Below are 20,497 nucleotides of genomic sequence, written 5' to 3' on the forward strand. Positions count from 1 at the left end.
GAACCAAATACACACTCAGCTACAATTGCAACTGGGACAAGTCCCATGGGAGAACTAGCAGGGCGCTATGAGAGGGCATCACCAGGGACCCCAACTTATGTGGGAGAGCCAGGAAGGCCACCTGGAGGCAGAGGCATTTAAGCTGAGTCTCGAAAAGTGATTGAGGGAAGGAAACTGGGTCCCCAGTGGAAGGAGCCGGGCCAGCAGAGGTCAAAGCTGTGCTTTGACTCTTGGCCTCTGGGGCAGCCCCATGATATGAAGCTTCTCTGCTGAGGGCCACTGGTGGCTTCCACATTGCCAGATCCATCATAGCTGACTGACTGTGGGACCAGCTGGCCGGTCGCTTCTTCGTGAACATCATTGCTTTCTCTGCTCCCTCCACGGGACACCCTCCTGATGTCCTGCACTGCTCAGCCCACCCCTTCACGGTCTCTCCCTCTCTCTCTCCCTCTCTCTCTCTCTCTCTCTCCCTTCCTCTCTCTCTCTCTCTCTCTCTCTCTCTCTCTCTCTCTGGGTCCCCCTCCTTTATGGCTGAGTACCGCTCTGGAAGCCCAAGCCAGTTTCTACTGCTTAGTCCACTGTCTCAAGCAATAGACAATGGGATCAACCTGTGTCCGCCTGGAGACCCCACTAGGATTTTGCACCAGACCGACCACTACTCCCCCCCTGGGCAGACACATCGCGTCTCCCACGTGGCCAGCCTGTGAACGCCTTCTTGACCAGCTGCTAGGAGCAGTTCCATGTCCTGCATTTTGTCCCCAAGCACCTCCCGTGCCCATCTTGCTGCTGTTCGAGTGGGTTCCCCAAAGTCCTCGTGTTGAAAACTCAGCCCCCAGCGCTGCAGTGTGGACCGCAGGGCCTCACAAGAGGTGATCAGAATTCATTGGGATCAACGTTGTCATTGCGGGAACAGCTTTGTCACTGAGAGAGCAGGTGTTGCAAAAGCGAGTTTGGCCCCTCTTGCTCTCTTGCCCTCACCCTCTCTGGCCCTTTCCCATGGGGATGACACGGTACCCTCTGCCCCAGACACTGAACGTCCCAGCCCCTAAAACCCTGAGCCAAAGCCATTTCTGTCCATTGTAAATTATCCAGTCTGTGGAGCTCTGTTGCAATAGCAGAAAATGGACCAAGACACTTCTCTTACTTTCTATCCACCTGCAACGCAGAGAGCAGCTACGTCACATCTCACCCAGAAGCTGCCACCTGCCCTTGGCAGCCAAGCTGGCCTTTGTGAAATACACTGCTCTGCCTAAGACCTTCCGGGTTCCCAGTGACCACCGGCTTCACCTGGCATCGCAGCAGCCTGCCCCTGCCTGCTCTCCCAAGCTCCTCCCAGACCTCTTCACCCCTCCCCCTCACCATCCCCCACTGCCACAGCACTGGGCCTTTCCTGATCTCCCAGTCTGCTCCTGGCCCTGCCTGATAGCCTCCCCATGGCCTGTGCCTTGTCTTTCCACTCCTGTCACCACCACAACTATACAGAACAGTGACTGGGGTGAGGGACTAGCTCCACAGGGCAGGGATCACCAGCACTGGTCACCGAGCGTCCCCCAGGCCGAGTACAGTGCCTGGCATGCAGCAGATGCTTCATAAATGCAGGCTGTCTGCTAACACGTGACAGGTGCAACCCTGAAAAACCTTCCAGCTCCTAAAACTGGCAGAGTTTATGGGGGAGGTAGAGCTGGAGCAAACCCCTGGAGGTCTATGCAACTTTGTAACCAGAGCACTAAGAGAAAACAACAGTCCTCATGCATCTATGGGCACAATTTAAAAACACTTGTTCTATTCTTACAAAAAAAAAAAAAAAAAAAACAGAACCCAGAAGGCAGCTTGTGGGAGGAGGTGTATGGACCCCTCCTGCTGCTGGGTTATGGAGATAAGGGCTGGGGAGAAGCTGGGTCTGCCTGTTCGCACTGGGACATGTGGCCCAATGGAATTCCAGGAAGGCATGGCCCAGCAAGTGTGGGAATAATGCTCTTTCCTCACTGCTGGCCCAGTCCCGGTATCCATACCCTGTGCCACCAGCAGTTGGTCCTGGGTAGCTCAGAGTGACTGTGCTGGAAGCATCATGCCTGCCCGAATGGGATTCCCTGCCTTTGTATCACAGGAGCACCCTGCGTTGTATGAGTGGGCCAGTGCTTCAGTGGCATGTGTTTTACTGTATTGTCCTGACCAACTCACTTACCCATCTGTCCTGCTGGACTCGAGGGCCCTTTCTGAATGGCCTGCCTTCTTGGTGTCCCAGGGCCTGTGACTCATGAGTTGTCAATGCTAGGGGCCCTGGGAGCAGTTCACAGGCTTTGGTTTCTGCCCTCCTAGAACAAGATTGGAGGACTTGCCCAAAAATGCTTGCTGGGAAAGACCTGAGTGGCCCATGGAGAGACATTTCCTTGTCCAGGAAAAAGAAAGGGGCCCTGAAGCTTGACCAGAAGGGGTGGGTTGGGGAGATCACAAGGAGGTGGCAGGTGCCCTGCCGTTTAACCAGGAAAGGAGGCCAGTGGACATGGGAGGGGAGGGGAAGGGAAGGGAGGAGGAGCCTGGGAGGATAATTCCTGTAGTGAACGCTCCTCCCATCCCTGGGACGCATCGGGCGCTGTCCTAGGTGCTGAACAAAGATCTTTCCCGGGGCAGAATTTACATCCTAGCATGGGGCACAAGATAACAAACATTAAACTAGTAAGTAAGTTGTACAGCCTGTTAGCTGGCATCCAGTGCTTTGTGGGAAAAGAACAGGAACCTCAGTTTGAAGGGTCTGGGACTTCTTCAGTGGTGGAGAGGAGAGCAGGAGCCAGTGTTAGGGAGCATGGCCAGAGACTGACTTGAACCATCCTATGGGAAGTGGGAGAGTGGGCTGGGGGCAGACCCCAAGGAGAGGGGAAGAACATTCCATACAGCTTAACTTAGGGCTTTCCAGCCTCGGCACTGTGGGCACTTGGAGCCAGATCATCCTCTGTTGTGTCCGTGTCCCATGAGTAGCAGCTTCCTGGCGTTGGCACCCTGCATGCTGGCAGCACCCTCTCACTGTAACAATAAAAGTGTCTGTAAATACCACCATACACCACCTGAGGAGCCCACACACAGGGAGCTAGATCAGGGCTGTAAGGACAGATGGGCAGAACAGAGAGGAGACAGGATACAAACTCACAGCCAAAATGAATTGATTCAAGGGAAAATAAGTTCACAGAGGTGGCTAACTGCCGGTGTACACACAGAGCGAGCACGTGGCAGAGAGCGAGAATGTAGTTCCAGGCTGGGTTTAAATAGCATAAGCCAGGTAAGAGCCATGGGGCCTGGGGCAGAGCTGAGCTAGCTTTTCTAGGGCTTTTCAAACTCAATGAGCAGGGGTAGGGTAGAGAAGAATACGGGCATGGGATGGAGCTGGCCCGATCTCACGCAAGGAGCCAGAATGGTCCTGAGACCTAAATTTTTGCTCCGTCAAGGGCCCTTTGAAGAAGATCAAGGGTGAGTGTGCTGGAGAGGTGAGGGAAGAGGTGGGAGGAGGGTGGGTTGGGGGGTCATTGTCACAGGGGCTCAGTGAGGACTCTGGCTTTGACTTGGAATGAAATGGGGAACCAGTGTAGGCTCTGGAGCAGAGCTCCAGCATCCTGCATCCTGGCTGTTTGAAGCAGGAGGATGGCAACCTCCCTCCTAACTGGAACAGAAATCTGACACCTGCAGCTGGGCAGTCCCAGACCCCATGGGTTGGTAGCTTGGCAGTTTGCCCACCCACCAGCCCACCATGTTTACAAACCTTTCTTCAAAGACAAAACTGGCCCCGGAGGGGACAAATTGCTTTCCATTCACGTGCTTCCCTGCTGGTGACTTCATATTCATAACAGGATCATCCGTTTAACCAGGAAAGGGGCTGTTGCTGTATGGATAAATTAGTCTGACTGTTAATAATTAAAACTGTGGTGGCGCTCGGCCTGCAGGGATAATGTACTATTATTACAGTCGTTTGTTTCAATTAAATGCTCGCTGATTGTACAACATCAGCTGGGCACCTGTGCGCTAAAGCTATTACTCTGAACAAGACATCTAAATTTCAGGAGGAATTTGTCAGCGTGCAAAGGATCTCCCGCCAAGCATGAAAGTTTATTAGAGATGCTTTCCGAAGAGGCTCCCAGCGAGGGCCGGGCACAGGGGACGGCCTGCTGTCGGCTTGCTTTTCTTCTCTTGTGTGCTGCATTTGTTTTTCCTAAAGGGAGATACTTTTCAAATATTTGACCCTTAAAACCTGAGGCTGTTTCAGAGGGCAGCGTGCCCCTGGGGACACTGGCAGGGTGAGGCTTTGGGAGTGACTTCTCACGTCATCTACTCTGGGGAGGAATAGGCTAAATAATTTCCTCCCAAGACGTCCTAGTCTGGTCCTGGAACCTGTGAGTGTTTGTCCCCTTATGTGGCAGCAGGGACTTTGTAGATCTGGTTAAGATAAAGATCATGAAATGGGAAGATTTTCCTGGGTTGTGCGGGCCCAATGTTGTCATGACAAGAGTCCTTATAAGAAAGAGGCGGGAATGTCTAACACACAGAGGGACCATCGGGACCGTGGAAGCAGAATGAGAGAAAAGTCCATGGGAAGCAAGATCATGTGCCAAGGGACGAGGACAGTGTCCACCCCGAGAAAAGAAAGGAAACTGATCCCGCAGGAGCCTCCAGAGGGAGCCAGCCGTGCCCACACCTTGACCTTTGTCCTGTGAGAATGATTTGGAGCATCCAGCCTCTGGAACCTTAGCAGAAGGAGTTTGTGTTATTGTAAGACGCTAGGTTTGTGGCCACTTGTTCCAGCAGCAATAGCACTGTGGCAACTCTCTAGGGAGGTGGATTTGCTGCAGAGGGTAGGACTTCCTGCCAGCAGTCAGGGCACAGGCTCATTGCCCATTGCATCCCCTTAGAACCTGCAGGCACAGTTGCTCCACCAAGTCCTGACCCCTGGATACTGCTCCGTCCTCATCTCCCACTTTTCCTGACACTCCAGCTCTGCCAGGCTGTGGTCAGCTTGCAAAGCTCATCAAGCTGCTGCTTGCCTCAGTGCCTTTGCATATGCGGTTCCTGTTCCACACCCTCCTTGTCTTCCACAAACTTCCCCTTCCACAGTCAGCTCAGCCTTCCTGTGGAAAGGCTTTCTGGCTCTTTAGACACTAGAGGGGCATCTTCTCTGGCACCCCCCCCCAACACACACAGGACAAAAGGCATACTTGGGATGCTGTTAAAATTGCAGGTGCACCTCTGCCTCTTCCCCTCAGACCGTGCTCTCTAGATGAGGTGTTGTTAGTCTGCTGTTTGTCTTCTGCATCTGACCCAGGGTCTCAGCCTCTGGGAACGTTTGATGAATGAATGAATGAGTGAATGAATGAGTGACAGGAGTAGGCTTGGACCCTGGAGGACTGAAGGAGTGAAATGGTCACATTGGCAGAGGCCCAGTAGAGGGCAGGAGGATGAGGATGGAGGCAGCGGTGGATGCCCAGGGTCAGAGGACAGTGATCAACGTCCAGGTCTCTGTCTCCGGTCCAGGCTGCTCTGCTAAATCCCGACTCCTGGCTGGACCTCAGGCGTGTGAGTCTTCTTCGCACTCCGGAACTGGGTGAGGGAGCTTTGACACTGACCTCTCCCTTCAGTGATGCAAGTATTGTAGGCCAAATAATGTCCCCCATATGTCCACACCTAATCCTCAGCTCCTGTGAACCTGGTAACTTCCACAGACCCTCTGTGCACTCCCCTCTGCCTGTGCTCACTGCCTTCTCCCTCCCCCGTCCTGTCCTCCTCCTACGTCTCTGCCTCAGACAACTGCAATGTCCACTCTGTGTCACCGTGCATCCAAGAATTGTGCTCGACTGCTGGCTACTACTCATCCCCTACATCCCACTCAATCATCCGCTAATCTTCCTCAGTGCCTCTTAGACCCCCATTGGCCTTGGCCATTGCCATGGTCAACACCACCATCCCCTCCCCTGGACAGGTAGAGTGGCCTCCTGTCCTGACAGCATTATCCACATGCAGTCAAACTGGCCTGGCCAAAGGGCAACCTTGAAAACGTCTCTCTCCTGTGTGGCTTTGATGGCTCCCCCACTGGCCTGGCTAGAGGGCAACCTTGAACACATCTCTCTCCTGGTGTGGCTTTGATGGCTCCCACACTGGCCTGGCCAGAGGGCAACCTTGAACACGTCTCTCTCCTGGTGTGGCTTTGATGGCTCCCGCACTGGCCTGGCCAGAGGGCAACCTTGAACACGTCTCTCTCCTGGTGTGGCTTTGATGGCTCCCGCACTGGCCTGGCCAGAGGGCAACCTTGAACACGTCTCTCTCCTGGTGTGGCTTTGATGGCTCCCGCACTGGCCTGGCCAGAGGGCAACCTTGAACACGTCTCTCTCCTGGTGTGGCTTTGATGGCTCCTCCACTGGCCTGGCCAAAGCTTCCCAACTGGGCACCGGGCCAGGCGCTGTCTGTCCCTGCTGACCTTGACCTTGAAAGCCTCGGTAAAGCTGCCCTGGATGCAGCTCCAAGGCCTGCACAGACCGTTCCGTCTTCTCTGACGTCCTCCCCTCCCTGCCAGCAAACTGGCCAGATGCAAGGCTCAGTCTCACTCTGCTTCCTCCCAGTAGCCTTCTTCTCTACCGACTGGCTGGGGACGGAGCTACAGGTCTCACCACTGTGTCCCCACCACGCAGGCCTCTTGCAGGGACGGCTGTGTTCAGTCACACTGGGCATGCTCAGGAAGGTTGCCGGAGGGCTGCAGGGAGGCACAGGCGAGCATCAGGGAGAGGCTGGCCCTTGGCGCTCTCAGCAGGGCTGGGAGCTGCAAAGAGCTCAGCTGTACTTGGGGGGGTACGGGGGAGGTGACAGGGGCCAGCAACAGGGCTGTCACTACTCAGGTTCCCTGCAGACAGACTGGGAGGGGGGCTGTGGTCAGCAGGTTTTGTGGGATGCCCTCAGGAATGTCACCTGTGAGGAAGGAAGAAGCAAGACTGGACACAGAGAGAATGTGAACCAACATGTATTTTTTTTAAGGTTTATTTTATTTATTTGAAAGACAGAGTTACAGAAAGATTTAGAGACAGAGAGAGAGGTCTTCCATCCACTGGTTCACTCCCCAGATGGCCGCAATGGCCAGAGCTGTGCCAATCCGAAGCCAGGAGCCAGGAACTTCCTCCAGGTCTCCCATGTAGGTATAGGGGCCCAAGGGCTTGGGCCATCTTCTACTGCTTTGCCAGGCCATAGCAGAGAGCTGGATCAGAAGTGGAGCAGCTGGGAGTCGAACTGGTGCCCCTATGGGATACCGGCGCTTCAGGCCAGGCTGTTAATCCGCTGTGCCACAGTGCCAGCCTAACATGTATTAAAGTATGTGTTTGGCCTAGTAGTTAGGACTCCATCTCTGTGTCTCCTCCTTCCCTTTCCCCCCACCCCCAGCTCTGTAACTTTACTTTTCAAATATATAAATCTTAAAAAAAAAAAAAAAAAAAAAAAAGAAGAAGAAGAAAGAAAAGACTCCCATTTCCCATATCAGAACCTCTGGATTCAAGTCCTGACTCTGCCTTCCAATTCCATCTTCCTGCTGGCACACATCCTGGGAGGCAGCATGTGATGGCTCAAGTCCTTGGGTCCCTGCCACCCACCTGGGAGACCTGGGTTGAGTTCCTGGCTCCTGATTTTGGCCTGGCCAAGCAGTGGCAATTGAGATATTTGGGGCCATCTTCTACCAGTAGATGAAGATTCTCTCTCCCTCCCTCCCTCTCTCTCTCCCCCACCACCCCTGTCTCTCTGTCTCTCTCTCCCTCCCTTTCAAATAAATGCATGAATCAAATAAGTGGATGAATAAATAAACAATACATACTGCTCCAGAGGCCCCAGGCTGCCTCACAGGGAGCTCTGGAACCAGGATGCTCCTTCTGACACGTCACAAACTGAGTCAAGGGGGCTGGGACTTTGAACCCCACGTCAGTTTGTTCAGGCCATCCAGCCCGGACAGGGACGCAGCTGTGAGCTGCTCAGAGCCTGCAGGCCCAGCAGCCATGGTAGTGAGGGCCATGGTCCTGCAGGGGGCGCAGTGGCACACCACAGTATTTCCCCTAGAATGCATGGTGACCAGGGCAGGCCTTAGCCCAGGGAGGGCACCCAGGTAGGCGTTTGCTGGGGCCGTGCTGGGCCTTCGGGTGGGATGATGGGGTGCAGCTGAGCACACAGGCCTGGGACCCCACACAGACCTCGGTGTGAACCCCAGCTGAGTGACCCCGGGCGCGCGACTTCTCTATCTGCACCTTAGCGTCTCATCTGTAAAGTGCCAACGATAGACATGGCTTCCTCCCGTGACAGAATTAGCCGTGGTCCTGAGGTCAGAGCCTGGCGGGTGGTAACAGCCAGATAAAGGGTAGTGCGTCTACACCGTTAAAACTATTCCACTAACACTGGGCTCAGCCGTCCGCGCCACGGGCCAAATGTCTGCCCCCTGTTTTGCAAATAAAGTTTTATTGGAACAAGCCACAGTCAGTCATTTGCCTTATTGCCTGTGACTGCTTTTGTGCTCCAGCGGCAGAGTGAGTCGCGCCACCACCAGAGGCCATCGGGCCCACACAGCATCCGACACTTTGTCTCTGATCCCTTACAGCAGAGCTAAGGAGTGACAACTCTCTGTGAAAAAGTGTCAGCCCGGGCCACGCCTTGTGTGGCTGTGTTTGTGTCACAGAGCCTCCCTCCCAGCCACCCTCCGCTTTCGTATTTCAGCCAGCCGAGGACTGGCTCAGGCTCTCACCTTGAGCAAGTTCCCAAGAGGATCCGGGAAGGCGAGTTGCTATCGCACGCCTACTCTGTGCCTGGCTCTGTCGCAAGTGTCTTGTGGTTGGACCCTCGGAGGATCAGAGGCCCGGGCAGCTTCACCCGTGGGAGAGCCCGCAAGGCCTGCACGGGTGCAGCGAGAAGCCCCAGGCTGAGCAGACCGGCGGGATCCTGGCTGACCCTCTCTGAGTGGCAGGGCGCTGGAGTACCGTGGAGAATGCTGGCAGTGCGCCTATCGAAGATCTGCCCCCTGAAGCTCCTAGCCCCGGGTCTGGCGCAGGTGAGCCCCACCTCGCCATGACCCTGAGTGTCTCAGCATCCTGGCCCTCGTTACTTCTCAGACTGCCGGGGGGGGGGGGGGTGCTGCTGTGCCGGCCGGTGAGTCGCTACTGCTCCTTTGGGGTCTGATGGGCCTGGAAATGGAGGCGAGGCTTTCGCACCCTCCGAGCTGAGGCAGAGGCCGAGAGGAGAGACCGCAGTGGAGCAGAGCTGCTGTGGCCGCCAGAAACGCTGCTCGGAGTCCCTGGGCAGAGGGAGGCCGCGTGCACTGAGTGACAGCTGGGCCCGCCTCCCAGGGAGTTCTGGGAATGGGCAGGAGGTGCGAAGGGCAGCTGTGGGTTTTTTGCTCTGTCCCCAGGCTGCATGCCCGGCACGGGGCCGGTATCCACAGAGGTGGATGAGGCTTTGGTCACGAGGCCTTTGTGTTTCCCCGCACTGAGACCCTCTAAGGACCCAGTACATTCACTCCGTTCACACCGCCACCGCGTGCCTCGCGCCCCTGCCTCGCCTTCCCGGAGTGCTGCAACCGTGGCTCCTGACCGTGGCTGTCTGCTTCCACGCAGGGAGCAACAGGCACGCCTCCTTTGGTCCCAGACCCCTCCCGGGTGCCAGGACCTCCACCAGACTTGTGTCTCCCTGCTCATGAGCAGGAGTGTCCAGCACGCCAGGGAGCGCTCTGTGCCAGGTGGGGATCCAGCATGGAGGAGGAGATGCAGGCAAGGAAGGCTGCCCTGAGGAGGTGGCATTTCGGGTAGGCCTCGAAGGATGGCGACATAGAGGGAAGGGCCTGATACAGAGAGAAGCCACTTGTCCCTGGGGAGCTCTGGGAAGGGCTGCAAAGAGAAAAGATCCTGATGATCCACATGTGTGCAACGGGAAGTTCAGAGGAAAGGCAATAATCAAGTGAATAGAAGTAGAAATTGGGAGGTGGGAAAGAGCCTATCGGGCTGGCGTGGTGGTGGAGCAGGTTAAGCCTCTGCCTGCAATGCCAGCATCCCATATGGGCACTGGTTTGAGACCTGGCTGCTCCACTTCTGATCCAGCTCCCTAGTAATGTGCCTGGGAAAGCAGCAGAGGATGGCCCAAGTCCTTGGGCCCCTGCACCCATGTTGGAGACCCAGAAGAAGCTCCAGGCTCCTGGCTTCAGCCTGGCTCAGCCCTGGCATTGAAGCCATTTGAGGTGTGAGCCACTAGATGGAAGATATTCCCTCTCTCTCTTTTCTCCCTCCCTCCAACTGCCTTTCAAGTAAGTAAAAAAAAAAAAAAAAAAAAATTTAAAAGAAAGAGCTTACCAACTATCAGTAAAAGCAAATATATTGCCCATATGTAAAATAGCATAGTATAGGTTTTTTTCTTTCAAAGAAACTTTGAGGTTAAAAATGCTATTATTATTTGCATAGAATTTTATTCTAAAAGGATTAGGAAGTTGATGAAGAATTTGTTTTAATTGTATTTATCTTTATGTATTTGAAAGGCAGAGCGTTGTTGGGGGAGAGAGAGAGAGACAGAGACATAGATCTCCCATCTGTTGGCTCACTCCCCAAATGCCTGCAACAGCCAGGGCTAGGCCCGGCTAAAGCTAGGAGACAGGAACTCACTCTGTGTCTGCCACACAGGTGACAGGGACCCACACACTTCTGTCGTCATCTGCTGCCTTCCAGGGTGCCCCTTAGTTGGGATCAGAAGTGGAGCCAGGAAACCAGACCCAGCCACTCTGATATGGGGTGCAGGTATCCCCAACGGCAGCCTAACCCACTGTGCCTCAGCACCCGCCCCAGGGGAGACTTTTAAGTAGGGGCATCCCATGGCCTCATTTTCATATTTTAGAGAGAGTGACAGCAGTGTGGGAGGGAGATTTTGGATTTGTGGTGGAGGCGGGGCCAGCAGTGGGTATCCAGGGCCAGAGCAGGGGGTGTGAGGGACAGGGAGAGAGAGGCTGCGCCCAGGTCTGGGGCTCAGGCAACTGTGGGAATTTTGGTGCCAGGCCCCTTCTCGACTATTCTGGTCAAACTACAGGGGGACCAGACCTCAGGAGAATTCAAGATCTGCCTTCACCACGTGAAAGGCGTTGCCGAGGCCACTGAATGGATGAGTTTGGAGCCCAGGCTGGAGGTTAGGGGGCCAGACTTGCCTTGAACCAAATGTGTCATGTGGGGGCCACCTGTCTGCCATCCTAGCCACCCCCTCCCAAGCTGTGCCCTGTCCCAGCCTCCCCAGAGCCCACCATGACTGTGGTCTAGACTCTGCCTTGAAGAACGTGCGTGATGATTTTGTTTTTCACTTTGAATCTCAGTTTAGCTCCTTTTGTGTCACTCTTTCCTTAGAAGGCCATGATCACTGTCCTGCCGCAGGTGTCTGTATACCTTCACTACCTCCTTATATGCCCATACGCGCTTCATAATGTTGCGTGCCTTAAACACGCACATAGGGTATTAGACTACATGTTCTCCTGGAACTCTTTTCACTTGCTATTGTTTCCAAGTTCACCCACAATGGCAGATGGAGTTCCAGGTCAGAATTCCGTTGTGTGACTGTGACATGGACTTTGGCCATTTCCAAATTGGTGAGCATTTAGGTGATTGCCAGTTTTTCTGGAATGAAAAAAAAAAATGCTGACATGATCATCTTTGTTGCAATGAAAATTTTCCAAACATCATGATTCTTATAACAACAGTAAAATGAAAATATGTCGAAAATGTTTTTAATCCATTTGTTAGTGAGCAAGTAAGGTTAATTACAGCCAGTTCAAAGGAGAGTGCAGAGAACAATCATACACGTGTAGCACTCAGGAATGCTGACGTAAATTCACTAAGGAATGCCAAACTGCGCACTATCTGTGGGGCGGTGGAATGTAGCGCTTCAGTCATTTTTCTGCCCACTGGGCTCAGTTGTGCCTCTGTCAGACTTAGCTGCTAGGTACAAGGTGCACACAGGACAAAAGTAGAGCAGGGGAATAAATAAAGTGATAATGACAGCAGCTGCAGCAGAATTTGAGACAGAAGCATCCATCCAGCCAAAGATGCTGATTTTTTTATGAACAAGGAGCAGCCACGGTGGAGAGGAAGCGTCTGGGGCACTTACGGGGTGAACAGCCTCACATCAATATAGATGAAGAAAACCCGTTTAAACCCCGTAGAGAAACTGATGGGAACACAATCGGAATGGCAGGCTTAACTCATTTTTCTTGAGATTTCACAGCTAAAGTAGTCAAAATAATTTATTAAATAGACATGCAGAGAAATCTGGATGTTCCAGAGGAAACACTATTTCAGAGGTACATGGAAATTTTATATGACTCAATCCTGTCCTGAGCCATAATGAAAAACTCAGCATGGACCAAAAAGGTAAAATTCTAGGAGTCACGTTCTCTGACCACAATAACAAGAGGGCGCATGAAATAAAACACTCTTCCAGATAACGGTAGGTGAAAAAGGAGGGCACGCATTCAGTGGTAAAATGTTTATATGATGCAGCTAAGAGTCTTTTCAATGGAAAACTCCGAGTTGTGGAGCAGGGTCTCTCAGTCACAGCAGATTGACATCTGGGGACAGTGGGTGGGGAGGGAGCCGCCCCGTGTGCTGTGGAAGGCCCATAGCACCCCAGCTGTGAGAAGCACAAATATATTCAGACACCACCAATTGTCCCCTGTCTGACCAGCTGGCTCCCACTTGAACCCCTGCCCTGGAGGCCTCTGTTACTAATAAAGGAAATATGAAAATAAATTGTTTAGTTTGGAAAAGCTAGATAGAAAACCACTTGTGACACCTGACTTCTACCTTAATAGACAGGAAAGCATAATTCGGTTAATAATGATCAAAGTTGTCAAGTTAATTTTTTTAATTGATGAGCAGTTAAAATCTAAGCTATTGAGAAGAAAAAAATTAAAATTTTGAATGAGGATTTAACTACAAAAGCCATATAGTAGATTAAAAATGTGATATTATCTCAGTTAAAATCTAGATAAAATGGGCCATTTCCTTAGATGTGTATGTATGTATGTGTGAGTGTGTATGTATGGAACATACATTTATTATTTAAATATATACCATATAGTACATATTTAAATTACCAAAATATTTGCAAGAACTAGAAAGGAAAATAAACCTAGCAGACATGGAAAATATTGCAAAAACAAAAGGTGCTGGGCTTCAGATGGTTTTGTGTCTGCCTATACCATAATATAAGCACTGGCTTTGCACAAAGAAAACCCCAACAAATAAACCTAAGAGATAGGTTATAACGGGCAAGCTTTGCAGAAACAAAGGCATGTCAGGCAAAGTCAAACAAACCCACGCACAGGCCAGGGCAGCCATGTTTGCATCAGACTCTGCTGAAGTCAAAGCAGAAGTGAGACCAAGAGACTGAATACTTCATCATAATAAAAAGTTCCATCCAGAAGGAAGATGCAATTTCCAGTCTTTCTTGTGCGCAATAAAAACCACTTCAGATTCCCAAAACAAAAACTGGATGTGTTAAAGGGAGATTTTGATAGAAGCAGAAAAAGTTGCGGGAAGCCTGCCAAGGTGCTGTCAGACTAAGGGGGCAGCAGGTAAGGAGGGGCATAGCCCTGTCCCTTCGGGTCTTTGCAGGTGAGCGCTGTGGAATTTTTGTAAAATGTCATCATCATTGGGTCCTGAAGAAAACTTAGCGAATTCTAGAAGGTGCAAAGAGTACCTTCTACATTCTTCGATCACTTTTTTTTTTTTTGCCAGAGATTAGCAGCAGCAGGAAAATAAACAACCAGTACTTCTCTCTCTCTCTCCCTCTCTCTCTCCCCATTCAAATAAATGAAATTAAATAAAAATAAAATTAAAAAATTGAAAACCTATTAACTTGCCTAATGAAGAAAAAGGGTGAAAACACAGACATGTAGCATTAGATGATAGAAAATAACCCCTGACGCAGAGGAAATAAAAAAAATTAGGAGTCTGCGAGTTGCTGTGCCTTGCTGACCTGTGTGCACACAGATTACGCCTAGGTCAGAGGTGCACACGATCCCCAACGTGTGTCTGCTACGAGAAACACTTGTGTGTGTGCAGAAATAACCACTCAGAGACTCACAGGGAATAGAGCTAATAAGGAAATTATTGCTAAACTTTATCAATTGTATTTATTCAGTGTATTTAAGAAAAGCTTATTCAATATAGGGCTTAGCAAATGCCAGGTAGATTTGATCTGTAACAGCCTTAGAAGGTAGGGTTGATTACATCCAATTTTTTAAAAGATTTATTTATTTATTGGGAGGCAGAGTTAGAGAGAGAGGGAGAGACAGAGAGAGAGAGGGGTTTGTTCACCCCCCAAATGGCCGTAACAGCCAGGGCTGGGCCAATCCGAAACCAGGAGCCAGGAGCTTCTTCCAGGTCTTCCACGTGGGTGCAGGGGCCCAAGCACTTGGGTCATCTTCCACTGCTTTCCCAGGCACATTAGGAAGGAGCTGGATCAGAAGTGGAGCAGCCAGGACTGGAACCGGTGCCCACATGGGATGCCGGCACTGCAGGCAAAGGCTGCACTTGGTACACCTCAGGGCCAACCCCACATTATATCCACATTTTACGAATGAATAAATGAGACACAGCGAGGGTAAGTAACTTGGCCAAGTCACCTGGCTGTTTAGGGACAGGACCAGGATTCAAAACAGTCTGTGTGCGCTGATTGCTGGTATGCTGCCTAGCAAATCAGTACCGATTCGTCCCATTCCGGGGGCAAAGCTGTGTATAATCAAATGAGCCGTTTGCAGCTGGCCTGAGCTCTGGCCCGGGCTGAGATGCCAACTGTCTTCCCAGGTGACCGTAAACGGAGAGGCAGGTGGTCACCATAGCGCCCCTGCAGGTGCACTGATCCTGCAGGGGTCAAGAAGGGGTAGAACCATGTGATGACCCAGTGCCCTGTGCTCCGCTTGCAGATCCAGGAGATGGTGCACTCGGAGGTGGCGGCCTACGACGCGGGCCGGCCGGGGCCCCTGCTGGGCCGCCCTGCCGTGCTGGCCAGCCACATGACTGCCCTCAGCCAGTCCCAGCTCATCTCGCAGATGGGCCTCCGGAGCGGCATTGCCCACAGCTCCCCCTCGCCCCCAGGGAGCAAGTCAGCCACGCCCTCGCCCTCCAGTTCCACCCAGGAGGAGGAGCCAGAAGCTCACTTCAAGGTAGGCGGGGTGGGGCATGGCACCTGGAGGAGCCAGGAAGGTGTCAGCTGGGGAAGAGTGACCCCAGGGCAAAGGGTCCTGGTCGGCAGGACGCTGGAACGTCCCAGAGGTGATGGCTTGGCTGCCTGCAGAGCATCCGCCAGGTCCACCTGCCACTCAGTATCCTGCTCACGCCTCCTCTCCCTCCCGTGGTGAAGTCAACGCCACAGCCCTGCTGGTTCTCACGCGTGAGCTACACATGCAGCCAGGGCTCCGACCCAGGGCATGGGCGTCTGTCCATACTCTGGGGCATGGAGCCTGACCCCACAGCCCAGCCTGGGTGCCTGTGTCTGGGACCGCACGGTGGCCTGGTATTGCCCGTGTGTCCTAGGAGCTGCGGGAAAAGTCCAGCTCAGCTTCAGCCTGGGCCAGGGCCCCCTAGACAGCCGGCTCTGGGGCTTCCCTGGTTTTCTTTTCTTTCTTTCTTTCTTTTTTTTTTTTTTAAGATTTATTTATTGATTTACACAGAGAGAGGGAGAGACACAGAAAGAGGTCTTCCATCCTCTGGCTCACTTTCCAAATGGCCACAGCAGCAGTAGCAGTAGTAAACAGTAGGAGTATTTGAGACAGACAGAGAGAGCTTCTTTCCACTGGTTCATTCCCAAATGCCCTCAGTAGTCAAGGCCAGAGCAGACTGCATCCAGGAACCGAGAAGTCCATGGAGGTCTCCCATGTTGGTGGCAAGAACTCAAGAACCTTAGCGTTTACCTGCTGCCTCCCGGGGTGTGCATTAGCGGGAAGCTGGAGCCAGGAGCAGAGCCGGGATTCGAACCCAGGCACTTGGGCCAAACACCCACGCTGTGTGGCTTTCTGCCCTCTCTCACCTGGGCAGCTCTCAGGAGAGAAGAGACCCTCCGCTGACCCAGGGAAAAAGGCCAAGAACCCCAAGAAGAAGAAGAAGAAGGACCCGAACGAGCCGCAGAAGCCCGTGTCAGCCTACGCGCTCTTCTTCAGGGACACCCAGGCCGCCATCAAGGGGCAGAACCCCAGCGCCACCTTCGGGGATGTGTCCAAAATCGTGGCCTCCATGTGGGACAGCTTGGGAGAGGAGCAGAAGCAGGTGAGCCGGGACCTCTTCCTGGGACGGCCCCTGGGGGCCTGTGCTCTTGGGGCCAAGGACAGACCTTGAAGGTCTGGACCCAGGCCTGGCCTCTGCGACCAGCGGCTCCTGCAGAGGGCCTCCCCGGGTTCAGCTCCCTGGCTGGCAGCTGAGGTTCCCTCCAGCTCCCCTGAGTGCCAGCTGTGTTCCCCAGGGACCCCCTGGTCCTGGACCTCTGCTTCCCCAGCTGTGAATGAGCATCTCTGTCCATCCTGCCCCTCAGCTCTGCAGGTCTGGAGTCCAGGCCAGAGCTTCCTGTCCCACTCACCATGTGTCTGCCCCCCGCCCCAAAGGCCTCCTGGGGGCAATAGAGAGCAGAACCAGCTCCCTGGCCAAAGCAGTCGCCAGCTGTGTGACCTCGAGCTGACTACTTAACCTCTCTGAGCCTCGCTTTTCCTATCTGCAAAGCAGAGAGCTGGCTGCCATGCTCTGAGCTCACGTCAGAGCTGAGTGCTGTGCTGGGCTCTCTCTCCACTGTGTCCTGGAATCCTTACAACACCCTGTGGAGTGGCTGCTGCATTCCTGTTTTGTTAGCAGGAAATGGAGATGCCAAGAGACTAAGCACCTGGCCCAGCAGGGTAGAGTCAGCATCTGAAGTCAGATCTGTGGAACCAGGAGGCCCAGTGAGGCTGCTGATGGCACAGCCCAGTGTCAGTCCCGTGAGCAGAGACATCATAGGTGTAATGTTGGGGTTGTGACTGTGCCACGTACCAGGAGGGCCCAGGTACGCACGAGAGCAAAGAGAGGGGACGGCCCCAGGCCTAGGGGCCAGGTGTCTAGGTGCAAGCTGAGGGTGAGTTCCTATGGAGGAGAGGAAGTGCTCCAGGTGGGCGTGCCAAGCTTACAAAGGCCTAGGGAAGGAAGGAGCCCAGTGAGGCCCTGGGACCGCAGGGAGACCCCCGTGGCTGTGGAGGGCAGTGAGAGCCAGCAGGGCAGAGACGGAGCTGGGGCGGGGGCAGGGGCGGAGCCTGGGAAAGAGTCAGGTCCATGTTCCAAGAGCAGAGGAAACCATTGAAGAGGTTTAAGCAGAGCGAAGACCCATGTGGCCGCCTGCAGGCAGGTAAGGGTGGACGTGGCAGGGCGACCGACGTCCAGGTAGGAGGTGACAGCAGCTGGGACCAGAGGATTGGGGGTGGCCATGGGGCACTGCATGGGAAATGCCTTCTTAAGAGTCTGGCCTGGGTTCTGGGTGAAGGGAGATTTGCTCACTGAGCCAGGAAACACGAGGAAGGTAGCAGGTGTGGGCCAGAGACAAGGGCTGTTGTCTTGCCTGAGCTCTAGCCCTTATCACATCCTAACATCTACTACCATTTTGGAATAGATTAAAGTGGGAGGGCTTTTCTGGGGAGGCTACATCGGCTGGCGGGGGAGGGAGGAAGGGGGTGGCCAGAAGGGGTCCTTCTCAAGGAGGTGGCCACCACGGGCACCTGGAGCACAGTCCCACCAGGGCACTCAGGGAGCCAGTGTAGGACACCCCACGCGGTGGAGTCGCCTCACTGGAGAGGCAAGGCTGCTGCCCTACACCTGCTACACCTGCTCTGTCCATCCTGGGTTGAGAGCTGCTGCAGGGGACACAAATACCCCAGCACTTCTGCCCTGCTCCCAAAGAGCCCTGTGCCAATGGGTGCCATCGTGGTGGGTGTGGTTGGAAGCGGAGCTGCAACAATGCCAAGACCCCAGGGGCTGTGGGCAGGGCTGGGCAGGGCGCCAGTGGCTTCTGCTGCACCGACGCTGTCACTGTCATTGGTTTCTTTCCCTGGCATCCATCTCCCTCTTGTGGGCAGTCCCTGCAAGGATGGAGAGCTCAGGTGCTCTGTCCAGGAGGCTCCACCATCAGTGTCCCCACTGGCCCCAGAGTCAGCAGCGGAGGCTGAGGGGCCCAGCCCCCACGTTGGTGCTGTTTCTGAGGCATTTTTATTCCTTTTCATTGACTTCTCTGTTTTTTTTTTTTAATCTAAGAACTTGATATATATTTATTTCCATCCAAGAGCTTGGTAATCTCTCCTTTCAGTCAATGCATTATAGATGGTGCGCATGCACATTTATTTATTTATTTATTTAATTGAAAGCCAAAATTAGAGAGGCAGAGGAAGAGGCAGAGAGAGAGAGAGAGGTCTTCCATCCGCTGGTTCACTCACCAAAATGGCCACAATGGCCAGAGCTGAGCCAATCCAAAGTCAGGAGCCAGGAGCCTCTTCCAGGTCTCCCAAGCAGGTACAGGGGCCCAAGGACGTAGGCCATCTTCTACTGCTTTCCCAGGCCATAGCAGAGAGCCAGATCAGAAGTGGGGCAGCCGGGACTCGAACCAATGCCCAAACGGGATGCTGGCACTGCAGGCCGTGGCTTTACCTGCTACGTCACAGTGCTGCTGCGCACCCCCCCCCCAATTTTTTTTTTTTTTGCAAACTGTTGTTGGTATACTTTTTCCTATTTTAAAAACTCATTCATTTTTACTCATTAAAAAGGCAGACTGTGTGGGAGAAAGAGATCTTCCATCCACTGGTTCACTCCCTGTTTGCCCACAACACCAAGGGCTGGGCCAAGCCAAAACCAGGAGTCAGGAACTCCATCTGGGTCTCCCACATAGTGGCAGGGATTCAAGTACTTGGGCCATCACTTGCTGCCTCCCAGGTGCATTGGCAGGGAGCTGGATCAGAAGCAGAGGTGGGACTCCATCCCAGGCACTCTGCTATGGGATGTGGGCCTCCCAAGTGCTTGCTAAATAGGCATTTTTAAAAGATTTATTGGGGGCCAGCGCTGCGGCTCACTAGGCTAATCCTCTGCCTGCGGCACTGGCACCCCGGGTTCTAGTCCCGGTTGGGGCTCTGGATTCTGTCCTGGTTGCTCCTCTTCCAGTCCAGCTTGCTGCTGTGGCCCGGGAAGTGCAGTGGAGGATGGCCCAGGTCCTTGGACCCTGCACCGGCATGGGAGACCAGGAGGAAGCACCTGGCTCCTGGCTTCAGATCGGCGCAGCACGCCGGCTGTAGCAGCCACTTGGGGGCTGAACCAATGGATAAAGGAAGACCTTTCTCTCTGTCTCTCTCTCTCTAACTCTGCCTGTCAAAAAAAAAAAAAAAAAAGATTTATTGGGTCAGGCTCTGTGGCGCAGTGGGTTAAAGCCCTGGCCTTAAGCGCCAGCATCCCATATGGGTGCTGGTTCTAGTCCCAGCTGCTCCACTTCCAATCCAGCTCTCTGCTATGGCCTGGCAAAGCAGTAGAAGATGGCCCAAGTCCTTGGGCCCCTGCACCCGCATGGGAGACCCAGAGGAAGCTCCTGGCTCCTGGCTTCAGATCGGTGCAGCTCCAGCCATTGCGGCCATCTGGGAAGTGAACCATCGGATGGAAGACCTCTCTCTGTCTCTCCCTCTCTCTGTAACTCTGTCTTTCAAATAAGTAAAATAAATTTGTAAAAGATTTATTTATTTATTTGAAATACTGAATTACAAAGAGGCAGAGGCAGAGAGAGAGAGAGAGAGAGGTCTTCCATTCACTGGTTCACTCCCCAAATGGCCGCAACAGCTGGAACTGTGCCGATCCAAAGCCAGGAGGCAGCAGCTTCTTCTGGGTCTCCCACCCAGGTGCAGGGGCCCAAGCACTTGGGCCATCTTCCACTGCTTTCCCAGGCCATAGCGGAGAGCTGGATCAGAGTGGAGCAGCCGGGACTCAAAATGCACCATATGGGATGCTGGCACTGCAAGTGGCAGCTTTTCCTGCTACGCCACAGGGCCAGCCCCAGAATTTATCTTTTTAACTACCTACCTGGCTAAGCTATCTTATTATTTCTGGGGATGTTCAATTAATTCCTGGGCTTCAGGTGAAAAAATATACATAAATAAAAAAACATACACATTTCAGTGTGTGTGTATGTGTGTGTGTGTGTGTGTGTAATCTATAAATATATTACATGCATGTATGCTCTACAAATGATGGTGACGGTTTTTGTCTCCTTATTTTTATCTCCTAATTTCCTGTAGTTACAGTTCTGATTTTACCTTCCCAGTTATAATAATTAGGACTTCCACAAAAATATGTTAAATAATGGTGATAACAGTGGTCTTAGGTTCTTTGAATTACCTTTCATGTTTTTAACTATTAAGCATAAGGGAGACTATTAACTTGTGTCAGTTTTTAAAATCACATTTAAAACTTTATTTATACTCCAATTTTACTAA

At 52.9% G+C, this 20,497-nt stretch overlaps 1 protein-coding gene across 2 annotated transcripts in view; it reads left to right on the forward strand.

The window, feature by feature from the left end:
* TOX2 (TOX high mobility group box family member 2) overlaps positions 1-20,497 on the forward strand; it is a 132,600-nt gene that overhangs the window by 106,552 nt on the left and 5,551 nt on the right. For both annotated transcript variants that reach the window (XM_062202363.1, XM_062202364.1), the window contains exons 4-5: positions 14,948-15,187; positions 16,059-16,286. In XM_062202363.1, the coding sequence (XP_062058347.1) occupies positions 14,948-15,187; positions 16,059-16,286 (468 nt within the window). The remainder of the gene's footprint in view (positions 1-14,947; positions 15,188-16,058; positions 16,287-20,497) is intronic.

Source organism: Lepus europaeus, chromosome 10 (genome assembly GCF_033115175.1).
Source record: "Lepus europaeus isolate LE1 chromosome 10, mLepTim1.pri, whole genome shotgun sequence".
NCBI classification, from domain to species: domain Eukaryota; kingdom Metazoa; phylum Chordata; class Mammalia; order Lagomorpha; family Leporidae; genus Lepus; species Lepus europaeus.